This window comes from Rhipicephalus microplus, chromosome X (assembly GCF_043290135.1).
Source record: "Rhipicephalus microplus isolate Deutch F79 chromosome X, USDA_Rmic, whole genome shotgun sequence".
In the NCBI taxonomy this organism is placed as follows: Eukaryota; Metazoa; Arthropoda; class Arachnida; order Ixodida; family Ixodidae; genus Rhipicephalus; species Rhipicephalus microplus.
The window spans coordinates 312,209,566-312,235,541 of NC_134710.1; the positions used below are offsets into that span (position 1 = coordinate 312,209,566).

Below are 25,976 nucleotides of genomic sequence, written 5' to 3' on the forward strand. Positions count from 1 at the left end.
TTTCGGCGTGCTGCACCTGGCAATTCAAGTGCAAGCAAACACTCCATGACCTCAAGTTTGAGGCAAGCACTAAACTAAGTGCATACACGAAGAATCTAGGCGATCAGTGGCACGAAGCTCGCTTTATCCGGCACAAATGATCCTGGTGATTTTCGCTTTGCAGTTGCACTCTTGTCTGCAGTTGCTTGCGGTCGCTTGCTGTGCAATAAAGTGTTTTATTAGGCATGTTGGAATGCTCTTTTGACAGTTGTCGTTCGTGTGTATATAATGCGAATGGGGATACATGCGTTTCCACTTTCTCAGAGTACAAAAAAAAAGGCAAACGCGATGCCTTCGAGATAGCTCCAATAATGCCGAAGACCAACGGCAAAAAAAAAACTGTTTGTGGTCGCGATCATTTCGTGATTTACCTGTATGACGCACATTTTCGTATTTCCTAATTAAAGCTGGCACTTAGAGCCTTCAAAGCCCTAGTGTGCGTAATGCTGTTTGTTGGCAATAACTTCAGATTGTTGGTGGTCACAGCGTGTGGGATGTTTATTGGAGCCGGGCGTCACCTGCTTACTGTTGCACATCGCGCACCACCGACAGTGGGTCTGTTAAGCTTCATAATCAACGTTACCGTGGTTCTCCGTGAAGACTACTGAAAACAATAACAGGAAACCTACATTCTCACACTTACTCAAGCGAAAGGCTGTGGAAGACGCGAGTATTCGCATACTAAACATGTTCGCAACAGCCTATACTTAGCGCTCTCTCCATTCTGCTTAGCGAAACCTGCGAAAATCAGTAAAACTGAAGTCATGTACGTCCGTGGCAATTCCCAACGCAAGAGTAGCACAGACTGGGGTCTTTTTTTTTTGTTGAACGTGGAGCTTGCTCTTGTTTTCACCGTCGTTCAGGCGAGTGAACCAGCAAGCACTTCACGGTGGTTCGGTGACGCCTCCGACTGGCGGAGATAAATTCGTACCTCTTTTTCTGAGTGTTAAGAGCGCAAATACATCCAATATTTAGTTGCATCTGGTTGCGCAGAAAACCATGCAAGGGAGTCGGTATTGCACTACTCAAAACTTCGTCGACAGGCGGCGCTGCGTGTCCACAAAACACTAGAGTCTGACGTCTATTGCGGTCGTCGCTCACACGTCACGACGTATTTTGCAAATGGGTGTTTGCTTAAGGGTCAGCATACACAACATATCGTGCTAAGTGTAGCGTATTGCTTAGGGTTGTGTATCTTGCTTTGGTGGCGTAGTGGTTGAGCAGTGGGAAGGATGCACAAGTTCGGTAGCAGGAGAATCACGTTCGCTATAGCAGTGGCGTAACTAGATAGGACGGCGCCCAGGGCAAATATATTTCCGCGCCCCTCATTATGCCCGTGATAATGTTTGTTATTATTATTATTATTATTAATAATAATAATATTAATATTATTATTATTATTATTAATAATAATAATATTATTATTAATAATAATTATTACTACAGCTCCTATTAATAATAATATTATTATTATTAATAATAATAATATTATTATTAATAATAATTATTACTACAGCCCCCCCCCCCATTAAAAGCGCTAATGTAGGCTTCCGCGATTGCCTACTGGCGCGCGGCGGGCCATTTCGGAGGCCAAGGGCCACCAGTTCTGATTTCGATGAGCTACGCCCGCGTTTTTGTATAGTATTTTTCTTTTTTTATTCAAACTTCCGGAAGTCCCTTACCCGTCATTGTTCTCTTCCAGTCCACACTGCAAAAATCTTGACGGCACGGGCGCTTCCCAGGCCCAAGTTTCTCGTACCTAAGCTTTCGCGCTATTTGTGCATCCCAAGGAATGCAGGGTGAGTACAAAACAAAGCAACCAGCTAGACACCGCGCCCTCGGGTCTGGTATGGGGGTTAAACTGGTCGGAGTGTTCTGCCGTTTCGCTCCGTTCGCTGTTCCATTGATGGAGGTCATCCTTGTGCGGCCGCATTCTTTCAGGGAAGTTCTTGGTTTCTCCAACGTACGAAGCGGGGCAGTCGGCACATGCTGTCGGGTACACTACGCTCTGCGCTTTTTTCGCAGGTGCGTGTTCTTTGGGCCAAAGGATGAACCTGCCCATGGCGGTGGATGGCATGTGGGAAACGTTGACCCCCGCCCTTCTATTGCTTTGCTGGCGCCCGCGATGCAGGGAATCAACAAACGTCGCCGTCGTGTCACGCTTTCTCCGTCTTTCCTCCAGAGAACTCTGCGAATAAACGCCTTTGTTTAGCCTTTGGTGCCGAGGTCACGGATTATATTCGCCCTTCCTTCCGCCGCTGCGTGGACGATTAGTCGTTGGACGATCGGCTATTTCGTTGGAGTTTTCTGTTCTTACTCAAAAAAGGTGCATTCGAACTTTTTTATTTTATTTTGTTTACGTACGTGGTTGGTTTCAGGGAAGCTTTCAGTAAGTGGTTTGGGAGGCTGGTGGGGTTCGCTGAAACTCATCTAACCCAGTGCTGCGGAGCACAAAACAAAGCTTAGCCGAGGGTCATGGGAAGGCACGGAGGTAGCGCAGCAAAATGAAAATAGAGGATCCTTTTCCCGATGCAAAAGCCATTGCGGCAACCCTTTCCTTCACCACCATCCCCACTTCCAGTCGTACATTACAACCTCGCCCCTCCCCCCTTCCAGGCGGTTTTACGGAAAAAAACATTGACAACCTTTCCAGGGGGCGCCAACCCGAGGACTCGGCTTGGCGCCCCCTCCCTAGTGGCGCCCGGGGCACTTGTACCCCCTTGCCCCCCCCTAGTTACGCCACTGCGCTATAGATGCCCAATTTCCAAGTGCGAGATCGACCACACTGAAACTAGAGCCAGGTCTTTCCATGGGTATTTTTATATAGTCTATTTCTCTCATTGAAAAACACCTACTCAAGATGAAGTTACAAGCTTAATCTTGTCTTCGCTCATGTTTTCCTTTGTGTCATCACTCATAACCGTCCCGTTTTAATTTCAGCCTTGCGAAACAGTATTAAAAACATTGGGCCGAATCTACATGTTACACTGTAAATGTCGTCGAAAGACGATCTGGAGAGAGTGGCCAAAACGTATATTTGATGTTCTGCACAAAAAAAGCAGTTAATGGTATTCTGCAGGTGCTGCGTTAGAGTGCCTCGAGCGTGAGGCGGAGGCAAACGAGCGCATCTAGGCACGTTAGACACAAGTGCCGTTTGCAGTTATCTCCGAAAGCGAAGGTGTGCAGCCCGCGGAGAAAGATGCGCACCAGTCTTGGAGGTGATAAGGTGTAGAACGCAAAGCGATGGGCAGGTGCACGCCAACACCGTGGCGTCGAAGCATAGCGTTGGAAACGCCTTTGTGAGCATCGTGTTGCACTGTCAGCACAGCGCGATTAAACGCTACATTCCTTATAGTTACTTGAGTGTGCCTCTTCTAGTATAAAGGCAGACATAGAAAACATCGAAGCGTTGTTGCAGTGCCTCAGATATGCGCTATATTTGCTTTTTAATAGACAATCACACAACTATGAACGCTAAACCTCGAACAAAACTGGTGGGCACTGCGGATGGGGTTGGCCGTTCGGTGCCAATTGAGGTATCGTTCGGGTGGACAAACAGACAAACATACAGACCGACAGACAGACCAAAATTTTTTCGTCGAAGGTCCCCAAGAAAGGCTATCGTCTTTGAAAATCACGCATGAGGATAAGCGCCCTTACCGAAGTGAGACGCCACAAAGGCAATGTGCAATTCGTCGCTCTATGTGTATGCAGCCCACCGAGCTTACTCGCAACGTTCGATTCAGAAAGGTGTCAGACAACTGCAGTCTCTGTAAGTTGATAAGTCTGAAAATACACTTTAAAAGCTGCTGCGACCCACTTCTGCTGCTTATAGTGTTCTAGTGGTCGACTGCTGATCCGCAGGTGGCGGGATTGAATCCTGGCTGCGGCGGCCGCTTTCTTAATGCAGGGAGACATGCCTAGGCCCATGTACTTGAATAAATCTGCACGTTAAATAATCCGTAGTGGCCAAAATTTCTGGAGCGCTAAGCTACGACGTCTTTCATAATCGTATCTTGTGTGTGGAATATTAAACTCCATGTAATATTATCGGAGGTACTGCAGACCTATACCGCTACGAACAAAAGATGTTGCCGTGCACATTTGAAATACGTTGTCCTTGAGAGGATCACTGTGCCCAGTGCGAATGTGGCTGCTCTTTTACGGCGAAAATTGTTATTAAATCAAAACAAGGGCTGTTTTCGATGCCGTTGTTTCCCGCCACCGGTAGTGTCCGTAACCATTATAACTCTAGGTAAGAATAAAAACAAACAAAGTGAGAAGGAAATATCCGAAATGGAACGGGGTTCGAACCTGTGTCCTCACCAGCTCCTAATGATCTATAGGGCAATTCCACGTCTATCCGGTGGCGTAGCCAGCCCAGCACATCCACAGTAAGACAGACAGCTGGAAAGATCGATGGTCACTTCGCACCACTCATCATCATTCATTCCGTGCATATGCTATATTTTTTTAAACACTCACGAGCCAGCCAAAGTAGGTACTTGTACGGCACCCATAACAACATCCATTCTCATAGTTTTTGTGTAGTGGGGTAGCGCCCACTATACCATTGTTCTTCATTCTTCAGAAAACACGGTACCCATACACACCTAATGCATTATGTGCATTCTCTCCACGCTGTGGTTCATGACGAGGAAGAATTCTGTCTGAGACCTTTCTAATGGGTTGAGCTTTCAACGACCATCTCATTACGTAATTCGCCTTTTGTGATGCCTGGTTGTTACCTGTTCTAAAACGTTTTATTATACATTGTTATGTGATTCTTTACTGGATATAAAGACTACATAAAATAGGTTTGCAACAGAGTCTGAAGCACAGGGGTAGCTTAGTACTAGAGTACTGGGCTGCCACGCAAATGGCCTGGGTTTATTCTCACTCGTTCCTCAATGCTCTTTATTTATTCCCATTTATTTCTACTTCGTGTGATACTGGTTACGAATACCGGCGGTGGCGGCCGACAACTACGGCGCTTGAAGTGGGTCTTGTTGTGATTTCATAACAGATTTCACTGTGCAAGACCCTGTACACGCTTCTATCGGACAGGAACCAAGTTATAAAATGCGTATATTATATCCTTACTAGAAGCGTAAAATAACAATCAGGTTTCACACAATGCGAGTCTTGCAACCAGGCATTGCGTAAAGGATGGGTGGTTGAATGCATCCAACCTGTTACGATGACCTCAGCGAAATTCCTTCATCGTCATCAGCCACCGCATCAACAAACTGCACACAATCTCTTGGAAATGCGTAGCGGGTATCTCGCTTCTCTGCAGAATTACGAATAATGGCGTAGTGAGTGCTTCGAAGTTTGACAAAATTGTAATATAGTAGTGGGTACGTTGGAAGCGTCTTTGTATTAGTAGCCCCAAGTGAGCTCACAATGTGTTCTAGAAATGCTGCTTTTCCAGCTTTCGCTTTTACTGTGCTGCACTTTACGCGCAGGCGTAGTTAGTAATGATGTTCGCATTCACAGAAATCGTGCGATTTGGCTATTTAGTTCGTATGCTCTTGAGATGCAGTAACGGAACACCATATCTTCACTTAAGCTACTGTGAAGGGAGCAATTTCAAAAACTGCTTAGAAATTTGTTTACGATGCCCCAGTAATTTAGGTGTTAACGCTTTGCAAATGGTTATGCGAACTTCGGCTTGTACAGCGTAGAACCTTAGCATATACGTTGTGAGTCATGGCTTACAAAAACGGCAAGTTCGCGTGTAACACTCGCGTTCCTGGAATCAACATAGTTTGTTTGCGAGGACAGCAAGACGTTAACGCGTAAATATTAGTGACAGAGTTAGGAGCAGTATTAGGGGAGGTAGGAAGGTTAACATGACCAATGACTGGAGAGAACACGGTATACAGAGATAATCTGTGAACTGCCACTGCGAGTGCGCGCTTTTTCCTCAACCTGGACATGGGCTATGAATTCTGCAGTAACGTTGCCAAGATTTGTGCACTTGCAGAGGTGCTTCATAGCAGCGCAAGCATAAAGAAATCGTAAATACCAAGTATTTATGTTGGTAATATGAAATGTCACTCGCTTTCTGGCACTGTCCGAGAAAAGAAGTATGCGCACACCCTTCTGCTTGATGCTTCTACCCCAACTCAGGACCCCGTCATAAGCGAGAAGTACTTGTCAAAGCGACCAAGTGTTGATGCGTCATACTATTCTAGAGATTCTATAACAAGGTATTGAAATAAACTTAGTATACACAGCGTCTCTAGAAAAATAACTTTCTCAGAGGAAAGCTGCTGCATCCCTGTCATATATTTGCGCAGCCGAATGACAACCAAGAGAAAAGGCACATGCAACCTTCAGTAGACTAACACAACAGCTTAGACTAAAGCAGTACAAAAACTTCAGCAATGGTAGATACCACGGCCACACAAAAGTGTCCTTGCACAGGGGGTTCAATGGAACCCTGCTAGCCTCTTCTCTCTCTCAGAGACACGCTTTCGGGTTTTATGTTCTTTCACACCGCCTTTGCACGTGTTATCGCAAACTCTCACATCTGCCTGAAGACGTGCCGGGTACTAATAACGTTCATGCCAGAAGTTCTTCAATCACACACATACGCTCAAGTACTGGTTTATTTAAGTTCTGTTCAGTTACATGAATCAATTCTGCAGGCAAATAACGTGCTGCTCGAGCACCCAAGAAGCGCTGCTGGTCGCAGGGTGGGCCTCTAGGTGCCACACTATTGCCACTTCACTTGGAATGAGTTTCGTTCCCACTCACACTGGCCTCCAGGATGTCGTAGGCCTCTGGCGGAAGCTTGGATGCCACTACTCCCGCTGCAGGTGTTGATTCACCACCAGCACCACGACGCGCACTTGGGTTCTGGTTGGTTTGTCTCTCCTGCTGCCTGGATATCATGATGAGGGTGTCGTTAATGCTTCGCACCACGAAGGTGCGCTTGTTTTTCACTGGCGTTGCCGGTTTCAGTCCAGGCATCACGGCTGTTGGCCCCAGTGACTTGAGAGGACGGCGGAGATGGTCAACAGCGTCACCAGAAGCAGGCGTGTCGTTTTCAGAGAGCCCAGACATATTCTTTCGAGACGCTATGTAGTGTCTCAGATCTTCCGCGTGGCGCTTCAACTTGGCATAATTGTGCAAAGAATACCCAGCCATGCTGAGGCTCGCTACGATGAGAATCTCAAGCGCCGCGACGATCCCGTACATGCCGCCGCGGTTGACTCGCACCACTGGAAGATTGACCCTGGCTTCATGGTCTCGCTCCATGATGTGGCCTGCTGATCCCCAACTACCACATCACGGCTGCATCCTGAGTGACAGCTTCGGCTATCTGTAGCATGACACAAGAATCGGGAGTCGCGCGTCGAATCTCAGGCCTGAGAAGGCTGGGCGTGACGCGTGCAGTCTCGTGCTGGTGACGAAGACGAGTCGCAATCATGGCACGTACCCACGATAGGGTAATGGACAAAGGGTAAGGAAGCCGTAAGAAAAAAACAGCAGCATCAATACTGCCTGCGGAAAAAGGGAGACAAAGGGAAACAAAATATACTTTATGAACTTGATTTAAACAAATAATAAATTGATTCATTAGGTTGTTCTTAGGCCCAAACCATAATAAAGAATGATATTGTCACACAGAGTTAACTTCCACGTTTTTAAGTGTAGACAGACTTTTCCAACTTCTTCATTCACTCACTTCAAAGTGGTTCTTCAGAACTCCGGTATATTATGAGGATTCCTTTTCTTTTTCTTTAGAGAATTGACAATACCCACCCTGGTTGTTAGGGCACAAATGAGGTGGTATTGAAGCAGGAAGAATGCTTAGAAGACTTACTTTTAGCCATTTTTCCCTCCTCTTACGGGCTCCGTTTCTTTGCTACCGTCAAAATATTTGTCGCGTGTTTACTGTATAAACTTTTATTAGTTGTTTGAACTTTCATTGCGCACAGCATGACCAATGATATTCGTAATAACTACGTGCCTTGGCAATAATAACTGCAAAAAGGACAAGTTTGCAGGTATATAGGTCAAGAAAATCAGTGTGATGGCTCACACGTTTATGGGGTCGTTCTCATAGGAAAACCTAACATCCACACTGTTTCCAAAATAATTTAAAGCAAGTGTTCGACGCACGAGTGAAAGGTAAAGGACGCATCAGTGGAAAGAAGAGAAGAAACCTTAGCGAGTCAGGCGTTGAGAAATGCGCCTTAACTTGAATACTCGACTCGATTAAGTCAAGTCGGCATGAAGGAAAGCCTGTTATGAACACGTCCCACAGCGCTCGGTCATTGCGTTTCCTCTTGCAGCTACATGAGAGCGATTACTACGATGTAGAGCGTTCAATTGATGATTTGTGAATGCAACAGATAAGAGTTGAAACTCCATCGCACTAAAGAAGCATAGTGAAAACCAACTGAAGGCAGCCACTCAAGCACCCTGTCGACCATGGTAATAAAAGCAAGAGACGCGAAAAAGAAATGCTACAGATGGAGACAGATGAGTGAGAAGATGTGGGGGTCAGAAAAAAAACGATAATGTAACAACACTGGTGTGATTAAGTGAAGCTCAAAGAAGGAGCATGGAAAGAAAACGGGAAAAAAGCTAGTACGTATCACAACTAATGAAGGAGGAGAAAGAAACGGAAACTGTTTGCGAGAAAATGCGCGCTTGTTTTCTCCGAGACTCCTAAAGAAACCAAGGAGACGTAGCGGTTTTTCAAAAGCTAGTGCGATGAAAGGCCGTCTGGCGGGATAATGAAAGAGAAGCGGCCACGAACATGCACTGTTGTTTGTTTTTGTTTACTATTTATCTTCAAATACTCACTTTCTGCGAGCTCAAGACGTCTCTATTTCGGTGGCATTACCTTCTCTGTTGTTGTTTTTTCTTAATCATACTCGGAATCTTTTCGTCAAAGTTCAATTGTTTCGCCGTTTGTGATCTTATTGGTCACTCGACATTTTGAAAAGAGAGAAAGAGAGAGAGGGTATATTGTGCTGTTTACGTTGGGCTGGCTTTGTAGGAAGTGATTAGGCTTGAAATTTATAACCAATAATGATTCAAAACGCGCATGTCGTTTGGAACGTGAAAACTATGGAGGCCTGTGTTTTTGTTTCTCGTTTCCTTTGCAACGCCATGAGCAGCGCTCCACTTACATTATCACCAGGGCTCGAGCACAGAATAGCTATTACGCTATACCATTGCAGTGAGAAATTCTCGGTCATTGTATTGCTGCCCAGATAGCTAACGTAAGTGTAGAGCTCATGGCCAATATCATTTACGAATGAAAAATTTCTACACATTCGGGACCTCAGGATTTCGCAGTCGTGAGTGATAACTGATAAGAAAAATATAAAACACGAGTGGATGGCATCGATGCGCTGTACATGACCAGAGCTATTACTGAGCCCTTGAGCTGCTTCTGTGGCAGCTTAAAGGGGCCTGAAATAAATTATTGCTTCAGAAGTTTTCATCCCTGGAAATATTTGTAGCACGCAGAATGGGCCATGACATAACACACATTCTTGTCTATTCTTCGGCAAATAGTGTGTGTTCAATGAGTACTTCGAGAAGAGCAGAGTAGCATCTTTTGCAATTATGTGGCATTTATTTATCAATTTACTTGCAACGATGTCTGGCCTTGACACAGAGACGTCCTCAAAAGTGAGCAGAGAGCAACCAAAAATGACTTCTTCGCAGAAAGATTGGCGATGCATAGAAGTCGGATGTGAAAATGGCTTTTCAGCAAATTTTTGGAACTGTTGCTACGCATGACAACCATCAAATAGACCCTAGTAATTCGCAGGTACAATAAATGAACACTTCTCTCAAATCCGGTAACATTGATGGTGATGCCTTATTGTGCTGATAGTCAGTGTCGCAGTGGGTGCACTGACGACGTTGCTTCGCCCTGAAAACCCTGGGCAATTCATAGATACGATGTTGCGAAGTAATATCCCAGCTAAAGCATGTAAGTGCTCCATAGACTTGTAATGCTAAGTGCAACAAAGATAACGACAAGGACAATGAAAAAGATGACAAGAAAAACTAATAGCAGCAACAATAGAATTATTCAAAGAGGTCGTTCAATCACTGGGCTGTTCAGCTAGTGACAGTTTTTCTTGGCAAACATGTTCGCAAGTACGGAAACCACAGCAAACTATGTGAAGCTATAAATGTTAGTCATAAAACAGACTGCATATTAAAATAAGCACAAAACTAAACGTGAATAAATAAAAAAAGCTCGAAACTGCGGAGCATGGTAGCTATACAGTGGTTATTCTTTGATGTAGCACGTGTGTCATTTTTCTACGTCGCCAAGTATAGTGCTACTTGCATTTATTCGTTTTAAACGGTGTTTTATTTTTTAACACAAAAAACCTAAAATATGGCAGGATAAGTCAACATGACCTCATATTTACCACACAAATGTAGGAATTTTTAGTGTTTAGTACACGGTAAACTGCATGGTGAGGTACGTTTGATTACAGAATTGTGAGAGCATTCAAATATCCTGAGATCATTAACGCATTGTTTCAGTTGGTAGGTCTTCGCCGAGTTATCTTGTGGGCAAGAAATTTCGAATTGACGTGTCACATTGACACGTCCATTCGAAAAACTTTGGCCAATAGTTTCCCATTGACTGAAAAAGGCGCACCGATGGTATTTTTGGTGGTGGTCCTAGCTTTTCTTTATGCTACTAATTTCACCCCTGGCGTGCCACATATTTATTCATTAGTTATTGCGCCACTCAAATAAATACCGTCTAATAACAAACAGATGAAGCGAAACAATATATATAATTTGTCATATATTTTTTCAGCTTTATGCTCCTCATTCGTGCGCTCTTTGTCGCAGTGCTGAACAATAAAGCTTGTGCTCGCTATGTATACAGCTGCCCACACTGCATTTCTCATCACGCTACTTTAGGGTTAAGACCACCATCTTTTTATTCATGTGCCTAAGGTACATGATGAGTATTTTAGTAGGCTTTTCTTAGGCTGTTTATCCTGCACGTTTGCTTGTGTTGCACCTTCATCACCGGATAACACTTCGGAGTGCCTCAGACGCTAGGGCATAATAAAGATGTGTATAAATATAATGTACACTCGCATACAATTCGAGTTAGATGCATAAACCGAATATTTTGTCATGCACGTGCGCGTGTGTGTTTAGATGTAAGCAGAACGTGCGAAGGTTCAATAGAAATGTTATTCTCTGGCTTGAGTGCATCTTAGCAGACGTACGAAGAGTCACATTGTAATATGCTTGAACAAGGCCTATGAGACCCTGGAACTGTGTCCGGCTATTTCCAATAAAACGAACCTCTGCCTATTGGAAATCATTGTAGTGATTGATTTCGGCAAGATATGTTTCGGCGGGTACAAGTATGATCACCGCTTGAGCATTATTCGCATCACCAAGCCAACTTATAACACTCGCGGCCGAGATTCCTGGCCAAAATCTCACAGAATGCTAAGGCTTCAGAAACACCGCGACACGTTTTTTCGTATGCAGACATTATTCATTCTAAAAGCGCCCAGCAATGATATTGTGATAGTAGCAGCGCTTGGTTTCTAACTCATGTCAGCGCGAAGCGACAAAAAAAAATAAGTTGAGTAAGTTGTAGGGCGGTGGGTGTTGGACGAAAAATTTGAGTAAGGGGGTTGAAGCCTCCCTCCTTCCTTGGATACGCCACTGAAGCTTCTAAGCACCAGTGATTATTCTCATGTTGCTCAGTAACAGATTATATACTGTGATAAACTGTACAAGAAAATTTCACCGACTCTGGGACCATTATGATTAATTTCCATTTTCATATTGCACACCTCTGTGCGCATAGCTCTACCTACTGGCTAAGAAAATGGCGGGAGAGGGGATTCAACATGTTTTCATTAACTTTCGAAAGGTCTACAAGCGGTTCACGCCACTTCTGTGAGTTCACAAAAGAAACGGAGTTTTGTTTTAATTCATCAAGAATTAAAACAATTCTTGTTTTATTTCAGGGCCAGGGTGATTTTGCGTCATATCAAACTGGCCCTGCCTCTAATTTCAAGTGCGTTTTTCGGAAATGTCACCGACATGCAGAATTTAACAGGTAATATTTCAGTCGCCAAGCAAACATCCACGTGTTTTCTTTGTTTTTGTGGTCGTGATCTTGACGCCAAATGGGCTATTGAATACAATCTTGTCATATGACATGCTTATTGTGAGCCTCGTTACTTTTTCTGGTGTTTCCTAACTCACTTTTAATGGCTTAAAAATGCAATAGTTATTGGAATATCTTCACTAAATTAAAGGGGCTGCACAGGTCTTTTGGCATTTGCCTGCTGCAGAGAAGCGATATAACAGGTATAGTTTCCTGACACTCAACCGGGTTCTCTTTTACCCTGTACGTCCAGGCTGGGCCATCTATTGCTGGCGCTGCAACTCGGCCTACGACCCCAACTGCGCCGACCCGTTCAACAACATCACCTCGGATCTTGTGAACTGTGACATGCGCGTCAAGGAACACCTTCCTACGGGTACCCGGGCGCAAGTGTGCCGAAAGATTGTGCAGAAAGATGGGGAACAGTACGACTGTACTTCGTGGAAGTGCCAATTGGAGTTTATGCTACTTTTTCTGCGTGTACATGTGACGAGAGATGTTATAAATGGTGCACAGACAATCAACTTTCTGACATGCTATTTCTGCGGCGTGTCATTATACTGGGACTGGCCCCCTTTAAAAACACTTGTCTTATGTCACCGTTCGAAGTTGCCATGAGAACGCGACTAAGGCACGTCTCAGGTTTCTATGAGCAATCCGCCTCATTTTACAAGCCAGACTATTCTACCTTTGTGCATGTGTGCGTGCTTCTATATATCGGTAATCCTTCTCATTATTATCATTTTTTCCTTTGTGTTTCTACTCACCCATTTCCCATTGCATTGTAGCAAATCGGCTGTCTACCTTGCGGTTTACTTTCATGTCCTCTGCGTAACATTTATGATTATGTCTTTTATGCTCCGAAAGTTAATTAACTCACTTAGAAGCGTTTCCACCGAGGCTGGTAGGTATGACCTTGCAAAGTGAAACGATGCACTACCTTAATGAACAGGGTTGAATTACTAAAGAACATAAAACGGACAAGGACCTTGCCGTCAAAGTTAGCCTAACGGGTTTTTGGAGAAATATAATTGTCCATATTCGCGAAATAGTGGCAGAAATGGTAGAACGTACTAAGAACTGCAAGGATCAGTTACGGTTGTATTCTGTTGCTTTCTATCCTTGAAACCTTTAATATATTTGTGCTAAGTACTATACTCATTTTTTTTCATTTCTGTTTCACTCATTTCAACTTTCTTCCACGTTTTGAGCGCTTCCTATGTGGTGACGCCTTGCTTCTTGTCTCGCAGTGTACAGCGACTATCGCACTGTGCGTGACTGCGGATGGCTCAAAAGCGACAAGGAAGGCACGGAGTGCATGCGCCGAGCCGGCACCTTCAGCGTGCTCATGAAGAACTGCAGCTGCGACAAGGACGGCTGCAACTGCGCCCGCCGGCCTACGGCCGTGTCCTCGTTGCTTATGGTGGCACCACCGTTGCTTCTGCTGCGCCTTTTCAAGTGGAGCACGATGGCCCCGCACCGCGACGTCCCCCGTTCCGGGAGGGCGCGCACATCGCCGTGAAGAGCGACCACCGCTTCATGGCGTGCCAAAGCAACACGTAGCACGACGTTGCCATGGCATGTTATTGTGGCCTGGTGTATCGTGGCGTGGTGTGGTGATCGACAGGTCGGCTGCCTGCCCCCCGGTGTGACTTGGCCCGGGCAGCATGCGGCGGCATCAACGCGAGGACTACTCCGCGGTCTCGAAGGCGTGCAACGCCGCACAGAACGTGTGACCTGCCTCTGGACGCAAAATACCACGCCGAATATGTGTCAGGTGGCTTCGCGGAGGCCCATTCGACTTGGATGGTCCACGCGTGGTCATATGAGGCCTGTGGTCTGTAGTGTGTTTCTGTTGCCGGGTGTAAATTTGTCGCGATGCTGGAGGTTGTGCATTTTAGGGAGGTAAAACACCACGAAGCTCCAGGGCGTCGATCATTCCGCAAGCGAACGGGCAAGGCGCTCTTGTATAGCTGCAGAAGACTGTATACACATAACGTGGCTGGCCACCTTGAGCACCGCTGTTTCACGTTTGGGTGTCTCTCGGTGGTTTCTTCGGGTTTTATTTCTTGTATTGGTGCTGTCATTCACTTGTGAGAGCTCGAAGCAAGTAAGGGTCAAATGGGAGCAATGCAACAACAAGCTAGTCAAGAAAGTATCGCGTGACTTGCAAAGAACGCTGTACTCCGAAGCTAAGTTGTGCATGCTGATGCGCTGCTTCGAAGCGTTGTGAGCAGCCCCTTGAGAAAGCACCTTGCAGGGAGTCGTTGCAATGCGCGAAGGAAAAAACGGGCATAGCCGCAAAATCTTCAAGGCTGATCAGTTGCTCAGCTGGAGCTATGCACCCAAGTAATCAGAGTTGGGAGCACATATAAAGTGACTGCTATAGACTGCCACGTCTCTCCCACGGTCGTGTCAAATCATAAAAAAACATGAGCATTAGGGCAGAGCACCTGGGCTGAAGAAATGTTCACACGAGTGCGGAAGTGCATTTGTTGAACGTTTGAACGGCACTTACCGATGGTCAAGGGATCTTCCCCTCCTTCACCAAGTGACGCTTACGAAAAAAAAGTAAAGGCTAAGACTCCCGTAAAACTTAAAGTTTGCCTGGGTGAATTATTGTTCCTATTTTTTATTTTCTGCACACGCATGTTGTTAAGTTCATATCTGCGTTTCACCAAAGCCTTCAGGCCTAATCGCTGAGCATTGCACCTGAGATTATCCGCGCGGGGGTAACAATCTTGTGTGAAAACTGCCGCCATTTTTTCTAATTATTTTTTCGTGGTTCCAGTGTGAGACGACAAGTTCTACGGACACTAGAAACAAGTTCTTGCGGTGTGACCGTATTGGCATTACTGTCATCGCCCCTTTTTCCCTAGGTTCAAATAACCGATCCCAGTACGAAAAAATAATAAAGGTTGAACTAGACGAAACCTGTTGCCACCGCATGCAGCCAAATGAGTATTCTTCATCGTTTAGGTTGTCTCAGCTGGGTTTCATCTGCCTGCGAGATAACAGCGTGTGTAATACGTAATTCGACATTAGTTGGGTCATCATTGTGGCAAGCGACGTCTGAGTTGCTCTTTCAGATGAGTTCATCTATGCATAGGTACTGTGCTGCGTCTCCCCCGACAAGTCTGGTTGACCGCAAAGGTTTCGGCGCAGCACGCCAGCTCTTGTTGAGCCCAGCACGATCTCATGTCGAGGCAGCGTCGCCAAAAGGTGTAGCTTCTGACACTCGCGCACTGTCACGCAGCGCTCAAGGACGACATTCCGGAATACTTCACCTGTAGCACCAATGCTCACCGTGCGTCGCGAGCTTAGGCGAACACTTATTTGTCGTGTGAGCGTAGTGATTAAGATCGACATGCGTTTTGTGTAGTGGAGTCGCATTTATCAAAAAGTTTTATTCCGCGTGCAAGTGGAAGCGAAGGTATCCGAGACTCCAGCCTTTTAAAGGTTTCAAGATGGCTGCAAAGAATCATGGTCAAAAAGTCCCCAATTTTAAAGCAAACGACCTGAATGCCCCAATGTCACAAAGGCGCACGCTGGAATGGTGCAAGCTGTCTATATCGCCTACCTGTGATCGCGATTTTTCACAAAAGCCTCAATATAGCATTGAACTCAATAGAGATTGATTCATTCAAGCTATAGTTAACTCATTCGTTCGTTCACGCATTTATTTTCACTTTTAATGAATATGAATGGTGTCAAGCTCAAAGGCGCCATTCGGGTCTTTCGAGATCCTCAGCCACATATACTGTCACTTGCCGCTGAGGATATTACATGAATCGTTATACGCCTGGCGGCTTCAGCAGTCATATGTGCATCAGTTCAGGGAACGTGTACAAACGAAATGATCTACTCGCGTCCTTTCAGTCTTTTTTTTGTAAAGACTTTGTAACATCGGGGAAGTGACAGGAAAGAAAATATGCGAATAAGGCAACTTGCAGCTTGTTCAGTAGACAAAAGGCTCTACATCGCGAAGATAGGCCTGGCACCTCCACATTTATCGCTCTCCACGACGCACTCGCAGCCCGTCGATAGTAATCCACGCCGTCGTCACTACTCCGCTTGTACATAGTGTGCATAGTTCGAGGCTATTCTGCTTTTCTCAGTGTTCATAGAACGCAGCACGTTCTTGTGTGGTGATGCAGCTTATTGTAGATGAAGACGCAGAGAATGCAAGTGAGCCGTGTTTGACCGTTGTTTTAGATCCATTTGTTTCGAAGGGGAGTGGACTACACATGTCCGCACCAGCTTTTAATTATGCTCACATCGCACTAATGCGGGTTCAATCATGTTTCTGCAAAGCACAATGATGTACGACGCTTAGCGTGGATGATGCCTGTGCGGGCCGGCAAACTACATAGAGGCCGTAAACTCTTGGTGTGCGGGTGTATCTTGTAGCGTATAAGTCTTTCGTGTGTTCTCTATCTCTCTTCGTGCCTAGTTGCTCTTCAGTTCTTAGGAGGCAAATGTGCCTGGTCATGTGAATATATTTCAGTTCTTGTTCAATATCATTGAGAAAGCAAAACAAAAACTTCTTTGTTATATACCTTCACTACCGAGGCATCGGATGGATGCAAGTGTGCTGCGCGCTGAAAACACTACAGTCATGACGTATCTGTGTTGACTGAAAGTGTTCATTTGTGCCAGTTCCCTTCTGTGCCTCGTTTGTCTTAACATTTGCCGGCGTGCAAGAGAGAAAAGAATAACTCCAGAGAATGCTTCATTGGACGGAAATGTGGCCACCTTGGGTTTATGAAAATATGGACAAAATTCGTTAGACAGATTATACTCTTTCTCTGGAAAGAAATCTTGTTGGACTTCTGGCCCTTGGCGAATGAATGAAGGATTTTATTTTTCTCTACGTGGCATTTTCAAAATTGTGCTTGGATGATTGCGAAAAAGAATATTCTCCATGATGTCACTTCAAAATTAGACAGATTTAGTTGCGTGTCAGCAGCAGTCCTATGGACGCAGCCTGCCAGCCATTCGCAATGGGAGGCTGCGTCTGTACGGCGGCGGCGGACGCGCCACTAAATCGGTATATTGTCCTCATCGCTTCACGAGGCTACGTTCTTCGACGCTCGTACGGTGTGTACAAATTTGTCTTGCGTATAAACCAAGCACGATCATCTACGTTACCTCAACTTTCACACGCGTGCTTGGATCCTTTCCGAGAAATAGCGAAGTTCGTGGTGCATGGCAAACTAAAATTTCGCTTGAACTTTTTGTAAAACTGCACGCACTTGATACTACTGAACGCATCAAATATCATTGAAAGAAACACTGTGTCTACGTGTAATGAAATTCTGTTGGGACACACCACCATATGGCACTTGTAAAACAATGTCAGCTTTAAGATCTCTTGAAAAATGTTAGTCAGAGTCTGACATGACCTTTCAAATATTTGTCTTCCTTTTAAAAGAAAAAAAAAACGTTGTACACATAAAGTTACATGTATCTATCTGCGATACAGATACGGTTGAAAGTTCGTAAGTTTGTAAACTAGTAACTGAAGTACTGAGAACGTCGCATACTGCACGTAGGCTATCGAGAAACCGTGCTTGCTTTAGCTGTTTGCAGGTGGGTTGTGCGATCAGGTCGCTGATCTGTTACGAGTTCTACGAATGTTTTGACTCCGCGGAAAGTTGATAAACATGGAAAGACAGTGTGAAACTGATTTAGTGCACACTTTTACTATCGATAGACACGCAAAAATGACAGTAGATCACGCAAAAAATTCCAGAAAGTGGTGTCAGCGATTATACTAATCTTTCGTTTATTCTACCACCGAACAAGCCCGGAGGGCATCCTTTTCCATAACTGCGACATTTCGTCGTGGACAAGATGCATGCTCTCTTTTTATCCAGTCAGTTCTGCGCGCTCTGCGAGCGACTGATGAATCGAATAAAAAGGCGTGGGACAAACCGTGCAATAGTTACCCCGGTAAATAACCAATCGTCCACATCGCGTTCTCTCCGATAGGCGGTGAATGCATCCACGTAATGGGCGGAAAGAGGACAATAAAAGTGAATAACGCGCAACCAATACAGGTCAGATATATATCTCGTTTGAACTTGTGCGCTTCATATACCGAAGCAATGACCTGCGGAACACTTTCTGCATGGAATAGGCGCTAAAGTAAGGTAATACGGAACTTCTGTTACATGTATTGCTTTTGACGTGCCACCTTAGAACACTTTACTGGAGTACGTATACGTGCCGTAGTTTTTTCAAACTTGTCATGCACCACGGCACAACACGGTGGTAATACTGTTCCCCGAGACGTGTATAGGCTTGGAGTTTGAAGAAAGTGTTCGTGCTCGAATAATACGAACGGCCTGAATGCGCGCAGCGCACCTTGTGAGTGCAGTGGCAGTATGTACTAACGAAAAGGGAATTGTTGGTTCGAGAGTCGGAGTGCGAATGACTCGACACGAATGTCGTTCAGCTCAAACGAGGTGAAAAAAGACAAAAATCAAATAAGAACTACAAAGACGCCAGTGTCTACGCGTGAAGCGAGAGAGACGCAAATAATAGTCCTAGTTAATCACTGCCGTGCTATATTTGCCTGCTCATACACGAGCAAGGTATGCTACAGGCGTCAGTAGCCATCAGAAAGAAAAATGCAAGCACCTAGCAATATTCTGCGCCGCACAGCGCTTTTCGTCGACCGCTTCACTAAACAACATACAAGGAATTTTCCCACAGTGTAGGTTTGAAGGTGTCACGTGATAAAAGACGCCTATTGATTTGTGCTTTTGTGCTTGTGTACCAGGGATGCAGTCGGCCCCCGTTGCAGACATCGTGCTTCAAGGTAGCGCTGTTGTTTCACCGCATTGAGTAAACTGGCAGCGTAATATATAGTGTGAGCTGATATAGAACACTCACTTCGAGTATTGGCACGCAGAGTTTTTGCTTATTTTTTCTCCTTTTCGCTTTAAGCACGAGACTGAAGGCAAATGCAAGAAAGTGATAATGACATTGTGGACTTGTGATCAGCTGCCAGATATATTTGCGCGGGCTTCACCGCCACTACGCCGCACAACGCATTGTAGAACCGAGCATTAAGGGCAGGGAATCTCGACAATGTGTTTCATTTTTCGAGACTTCCAAGGCTTGCGTAGTCTTCGATTAATATTGTTGAAATATATCTAAATCACTCAAGATAACTTTTAACTAGACTATTTTTCTTCCTTTTATTCATGTTTGTACCATGGACATGCTTATATGTAAACGAGCTGCGGCTGATCATATGACGTTACCACAGTATAGATTAGCTTGTCGGTTGATGGTAGATATTCGCTGCTTCCACAGAGCGCGGACTTATTTAATACATGAAACATTCGGTCAAAAACACCTCACTGATGTGCAGCTGGTCAGAAACGTAAAAAGAAAGAGAAAGAAAAAGAAGCGATAGCACGTGCTCCTTCCCGCACTCGAATATTTTAGATGTCCTCAAAGTTTAGTCCCGTCATCTCTCACCACGCCAGAAAAACCACAGTGCTATGGAGACTATGGGTCTCTCAGCTTATGCTTAATTGTTATTTGAATCCGTGACGGTAGAGAGGGTGGCAGGTATGCCCCACCCTTGGACATCCAGGCGCGCTCACATAACGAAACTGTTGGCATTTAAAACAAGGAAAAAACGTAAGGAAGTACAAAAAAGCAAAGCTTTATTCCGTCCCAAAGAGGCCTACATAATGTGCTGTCTGCGCCAAAGATATAAAAGCGCGTAGGTGACCCGCCATCAGCACCAAACTTACTTTGAAATTGTTCTTTGATTTGTGGTCGCACTTCGCTATAGTATACATTGTTGCTTGGCTCATGTAAAATGCAGCTTGCTCGTCTTCTTTTTCTTGAGGCTGAAGCAAAAGGTAAAGCAAAGTCTGACAATGTCTTCCCTGTGCTTTCGACCATCAATGATCATTCTTCTATTTTTCTGTGCACGAGTGAAAAACACCGGCTGCCAGAGCCGTAACCAGGTTAGGAAGTTCTAATACAACCCCTTGCCTCCCCGCATGAAAACAAAAGAAAACAAGAAAAAGTGATCGATGGCATAGTTATGATTGCAAACTACCGACGGCATTACTTGATGTGTGTATATTATATCTATGCCAGGGATCTTTCTATTCGCGCGCCAAAATAAGCGAGTATGAATATTTCAACATGACCGCTGTTGTCACAGCCATAGAGCTATTCACGAATACGAATCGAGGGTACGGTCTAGTCAGCCGCTATAGTATTTTGGCTGGTTGCACCAGCCCTTCGCATTTGGCATGCTTCCCGGAACACCAAACGCAAGACTAAGCCGAGACATTTCACGGAAGACGGTGCGTGTGGCTGAAAATGAGATTCCGTGCCTCTGTGGTTTGATAATGTGCCCAAACACGTATTTATCCGCACAGCCACCACGTTACTCTTGTAAAAGCGGGATGGTTTGCGTTTTCAGAGCATAGGAAATGAGCGTTGGGCTTGCAAAGAACGCGGTGGGAAATATATTTTCTGAGGCTGGAATTTTTAGTGTGCGTGCCCCAAAGCGATTATATCGGAGTAAGAGCCGCAAGCAGCGTGTAGACTCTCGACATCAAAGTGGAGCCGGCCAGCATCATTCAGAGAACGGAATGTGCGAGTTAAAGTATCGTTGCTTTGTTACTTTTTGTGAAAATGCGTTTACATTATTTTACGGCGGAGCTATTCTTTGCAATGCCAATGTCGAGAACGAAATGTCAGCCGTTATTATCTCAGTGGTCACACTTGCTTAGGCATAATGATGTTTTTCTGTGCACTGCAAATTTTACTGTTTGGAAATGCCATCAGTAGGTGTTCGCCTAAGTATAAACAATAAAGAAACGCTTGTTGAATGTGCTTTGACAGGTTCCACTGCACGATGTCGTACGTGACGAGAAGACCAGAAGTATCACGCAATGGCGGAACGAAATATTGTCTCGGAAAGCTTTTGCCGTCGTTTTTTTTTAATTTAACTTTCTTTCTTTTCTGCTGCTGCTGTTGCTATTCTTGTTTGCAGGATGTTGTAAAGAAAAGCACTGCTTAGAGAGAACAGAGCTACAAGAAGAAAATGCTGGTACTAATTTTGCTGCCCCCCCCCCCCCCAACTTTGACAGGTGAACAGATATATATATATATATATTCCTGCTGTGTGCTCACCTTTTTTGTTCTCTCGAAATCATCATCTGTTTAAAACGCCAGCGAAAAGAAGAAAAAAAAGCGCCGCAAAAGCACAGCAATGTACCACAAACATGCTATCACTTTGTGTTCTAATGGTGTAATAAAGCCTGATACAACAGCTTGAGAGTTACTTCTTTCAAGTGTCGGGTCAAGTTCATTCTTATGCTTTTTTGTAGGTTTGGCAGTCCTTTCCCGATCAAAGTACTTCTTGTTTTCTTGTATGTGGTCTGGAAAAAAAAGAGACTGGGTTTAATAAGTGTTATTTGATAACAGTTCGCCATGGACAGACGTACGCAGTTTACCCTAAAGCCTGCTTTTCTCCCCCCCCCCCCTACCGCCTCCTCGAGCTTCGGGCATTGTAAACAAGCGTTAGAGGTGTATCACTTGCTGGCCAGGCTAGATATGTGTGTGAAGCATTGAACTGCTGAAATTTAAAGCACATTTAAAAAAAAGTCCTCGGCACGAATTCTCCAAGGAACGCAACTTTTGGCGCGGCTCCACGCTACCTCAAGGGTCCCAAAGTAAGTGCCCCTTCTTTACAACCACTACCGCCACATCATCTAGCATGGTACTTAATCTTGGTTCATCGTCTATTGTGGAAGAACGTTCAATCTCACCATTAGAAACGTTTCTTCAAGTAGAATAGCAAGAGCACAAGCAGAAATAAAAAAAAAGAACATTCATACTGTTGGTCCTGAGGAGGACCGACAGTATATGTAAATAAAATAAAAGTAAAATAATAAAAAAATAAAAAAAATAGGTGAGGCTCGTCACGAATAAGATGCACAGTCGTTCGGCTCGGACAGCCGAGCGAACTCAGGTAAGGAACTCGGCTTGTAGACGCTTGGCAAGGCAAAAGAGGAGAGCATTTTGACAATACGAATCTTCCTTTTTGGCGGCATGAAAACAAAACATTTCAGTTTCTTTCAACTCCTTCAATAGCGAACCGATTCTAAGAGACATGCCAGAAGTGCTTCTTTGACATCTTAGAAACTCTAGTTGTTAACCAAGATTTGAAATTTTGCTTAGCATCTAGGCTAGTAAACGCGCATGCGCCCGTTGGTATTCACGCCGCTGAGAGGGATACCTAGAGAAGAAAGGGGGAGTGAACGCAAAATGGTCGTTGGAGCGAAGTATACGTCTCTCCTACCACCTTCTATCATCATCTACCACCTACCACCATGTACCACCAGAGAGGATGCAGAGAATGATGGAGTCACAGAAGAAGGGAAGATAAGAGAGGGCATGCCCAGCCGGCGCACTACGTGAAATGTGTAGAGGAAATGACATCATGGCGGTCATATTGACTACAACGGCGGCGTTGCTATGGTTACGTGTTGAGCAGTGTAGCTGGTCTAGCAGTGAGCGGCCGTAGCTGGCGGTGGCATGTGTGCCGCTGCAAGTCTCGTGCTGAGTCGTGGCAGACAATATCCGTGCGCTGCGCCGCGTTATTGGTTACGCAGTGTTCTCCTGGCAGTTACTGTACTCTTAGCAATGTTTACAAAACCCTTCGTCCACCACGGGCCTGAACAGTCGGTAGAACCAGCGCTTATCCATGTGTTGTGCAGCGGATAACGCGGATGAAGCATATGAAGTGTTCTGCGAAATTGCGTTGGGCACAATGACGAAGCGGAACGATAACTATTGCCTTGCAGGTTAGTGACGGCTGGGCAGTGCTCCTGTTTGTGGCAACGGAAGAAAGTGTTGTGTCCAGCAAGACGCAATGAGGACCATGTGCACATACGTAGTTTCGTGCTCGGTATGTGCACAGTAACAACTTGCATGTTCGTAGTAAAACCCCTTTTCTGTTCCGCTTGCATACTTGCCCCCAGCCATGTAATCTCAACGTTAAAGCAACCGCGTTCAAGTGTCATTTACACCTTGCTCAAAGTCACCAGAGGTTGCAGAATTCTGACGACGGTGAGTTTCACGCGGACCACGAGCACAGTGGCCGGGCGCTGCGTCGGTCTCGTGTCGGAATGCAACAGTAGAAGAAAGCGCACGACCTATCATGATGTCTTTATAGTTTATTAATCAATAAAGTGAAAACATTCGCTGTTGTCAGTGCATCTAGCGCGCGTTCTCTTGTACTTGCTTCGTTGTCGCTGAGGCATTACTCGCTGTTAATACTCGGACCAAATGATTTTGCCGAAGGTGTCGCCCTGGCACATTGTGTTGATCCCCGTTCCATTAGTTTCGGATCATCACGACACGCGCACTGCGCAGCCCACGTGCTTTCCGAGCCAGTGAGAGTCGTGCCTTCTGCTCTACATTCGGATGTAAACAAGAGAGGAGAATTTGCCAGTAAATATAGCCGGCTTTCGGCTTCACCACGGTTTCACAAGTGACGTCAGGGCCTCTCCAAAGCGTTTTCTTTTCTCCATGGATGGAGGATTGTTGCGCATTCGTAGTAGAAGTGTGACACCACCGAAGCCACGGGACATAGACCCGAGCAAGAAACGCTTCGCATCTGTAAGAAAAGGTAAACTAATTCTGCCAGGCTGATCAATTTTTCTTTCAGGCAATGCGCTGAAGTCATGATTGTACGGAATAACCACCACTAGCTTTTTTTCTTTATTGCAGAATACATAGATGGATATATCATACATGGAATGGCGCTTTAAAAGTGCTTTAGGCGCTGTATCGAGGGCATTATTAGGCTACTCTAAGAACCTGAAGTAACAGATCTGTTCATAGAAACTATTGGTCATGGTATCTGGAATAGGCTTCTATAACTAATTCTGCAGCCATTTTTGCCATTTTTCCTGGCGCACCGATTCGTAGAAGAGCCAGAGAATTACTGGCGTATGGCTTGTTTGCGGCTGCTCACGGAATAACACCTAATATTATAAAAGCGTAAGTTTTCGGTGGACCGCTGCTTGTGTGTTAAAACTAAAAGTTAGTTCACCTCGGCGTGAAGTATGGTACTCGGCTGCTAACCCGAAGGCCGTGGGTTCAATCCCTGCCGTGGCGGACATATTTCGATGGAGGTGAAATTCTGGACGCCCTTGTTGTGAGCGGTGTGAGTGCACGTTAAGGAACCCCCGACGGACCTTTCCCGATCGGGCCAAGTCATCCGCAGGTCAAATAATGAGGATGCTCCAAATTATCCGGAGCCTTTCACAATCGCAGACCTCATAATCATATTGTCGTTTTGGCACGTAAGACCACAAAAAATATTACTATTATTAAAATAAGACGACAAGTGCTGACGAGTGAAGTACTGAGTATTTCTATTTATACCATCTCAAAACAATCAAAATTTATTAACTTCACAGAGGCTCTTATGCATGTGGTTGAGCTTTGCATACTATATATTGTTATGCCCGCGAGTCCGCAGCGAACGTCCATGCCTCGGAAAAAAAGAAAAACTGTGTCAAGGCCAGCACGCGAGCCCGCCTGACGCGATGAACAACTCAACGGCGTCAACACGCGACGGCGCCTTTCTGTCGCGCACGTGCAGTGAGTCACCTCAGCAAGCGAGCCCGTCGAGCAAGCAATCGGCGCCTTCCTGTCTGGCGGGTGACGCAATGCCTGGCGACGTCATTCGTCCTTGGGTGCAGCCACCTGCAGCGCAGCCTCTCCAGATTCGATGAGAAAGAATGACGCGGCCCAGCGGCGACCCCCATTGGAGGAGTCTGACCTCACGACCAGCGGCGCTTCTGGTTGGACATTTTGTTATTCAAAGAATCCACCCGGTGCATATAAAAGAAGCCCTGCGGCGCGTCGCGAGCAGCAGACCTGTTGGGGAGCAGACATGTGTGTCGTAGTTGAGCTATGTGTTAGAATACACGTTTGAGAGTAGAGCTATGTGTTAGAGAGAAGAGCTCGGCTCTTCGGGTCTCTATCGGCCCCAGAGCCGAATTTGTAACGCCTCTGTATATATGCTGTACATAAACATTGTTTAACTCACAGTCGTCTCGTCCGCTCGTCTATCAGCTCTGCGCAGAAGCAGTCGCGAGCTGAGAAACCTACGCTACAAAGCGGCTGGTGACCTTCCCGGTGGAATTCGAAGCAGTGGCGCCTTCGGGACCATGTTGGCGTCGCCGTCTTTCGCAACAGTGGTTGGCAGCTGCGAGATCGGCCGGCGTCAGCGACATCGATGCGGTAAGTGCGTGATGTTTTCCCCTCAGTTCACCAGACTACTCTAGCTCAGGTTGTAGTAGTTTAGAGAAGGGTTGTGTGAAGCATTGAAGTGAGCTTTGATCGTTTCAAGCAAAGTCGAAGTGCTTTGAAACCAAAGTTAATGTGGAGGGGGTAAACACGGGAGTGTGAAAAATTGCTTGCGCGTCTTGCTGGTTGACTTATAGTGGGTACGGCAAGGAAATTGTTAACAGGGGCAAACAGCAAGAGGCTAGTGTAACGATGTAGAACCTTAAAGTGAAGGAACTCATAAAAGTTTGTGAGGAACTCGGCATTACTTTGGGCCATGCGAAACGAAAGCAAGCGATCCTTGAGATCATGAAGGATGAAAGAGTGTGGGCTGAGGAAGTCGATGAGGCCTGGGTTGATATCAAAGCACGCCGCGAGGAGGCTGAAAGGCGCGAAGCTCGCGAACGTGAAGAAGCTGAAAGGCGAGAAGCTCGCAAAC

The 25,976-nt window shown here is 45.5% G+C and overlaps 1 protein-coding gene and 1 long non-coding RNA gene across 2 annotated transcripts; both read left to right on the forward strand.

Annotated features, from left to right (window-relative positions):
* Positions 1–1,322: 1,322 nt before the first annotated feature.
* On the forward strand, positions 1,323–2,252 carry LOC142777214 (uncharacterized). The gene is made up of 2 exons (XR_012887974.1): positions 1,323–1,838; positions 2,065–2,252. It is a non-coding gene; the product is annotated as an uncharacterized LOC142777214 (long non-coding RNA).
* Positions 2,253–9,669: 7,417 nt separating this feature from the next.
* On the forward strand, positions 9,670–13,709 carry LOC119185284 (UPAR/Ly6 domain-containing protein crok-like). Its single transcript, XM_075876651.1, has 4 exons — positions 9,670–9,702; positions 12,045–12,051; positions 12,441–12,620; positions 13,438–13,709. The coding sequence occupies exons 1-4, from the start codon at positions 9,670–9,672 to the stop codon at positions 13,707–13,709; spliced, it is 492 nt and encodes a 163-aa protein (XP_075732766.1).
* Positions 13,710–25,976: the final 12,267 nt, after the last annotated feature.

Excerpts from the sequence above, each read along its gene's own strand:
- LOC119185284 (XM_075876651.1), top strand. The coding sequence starts at position 9,670 with ATGTCTGGCCTTGACACAGAGACGTCCTCAAAA. Across the intron at positions 12,621-13,437 it reads AGATGGGGAACAGTACGACT|TGTACAGCGACTATCGCACT; the intron begins GTACTTCGTGGA and ends CTTGTCTCGCAG.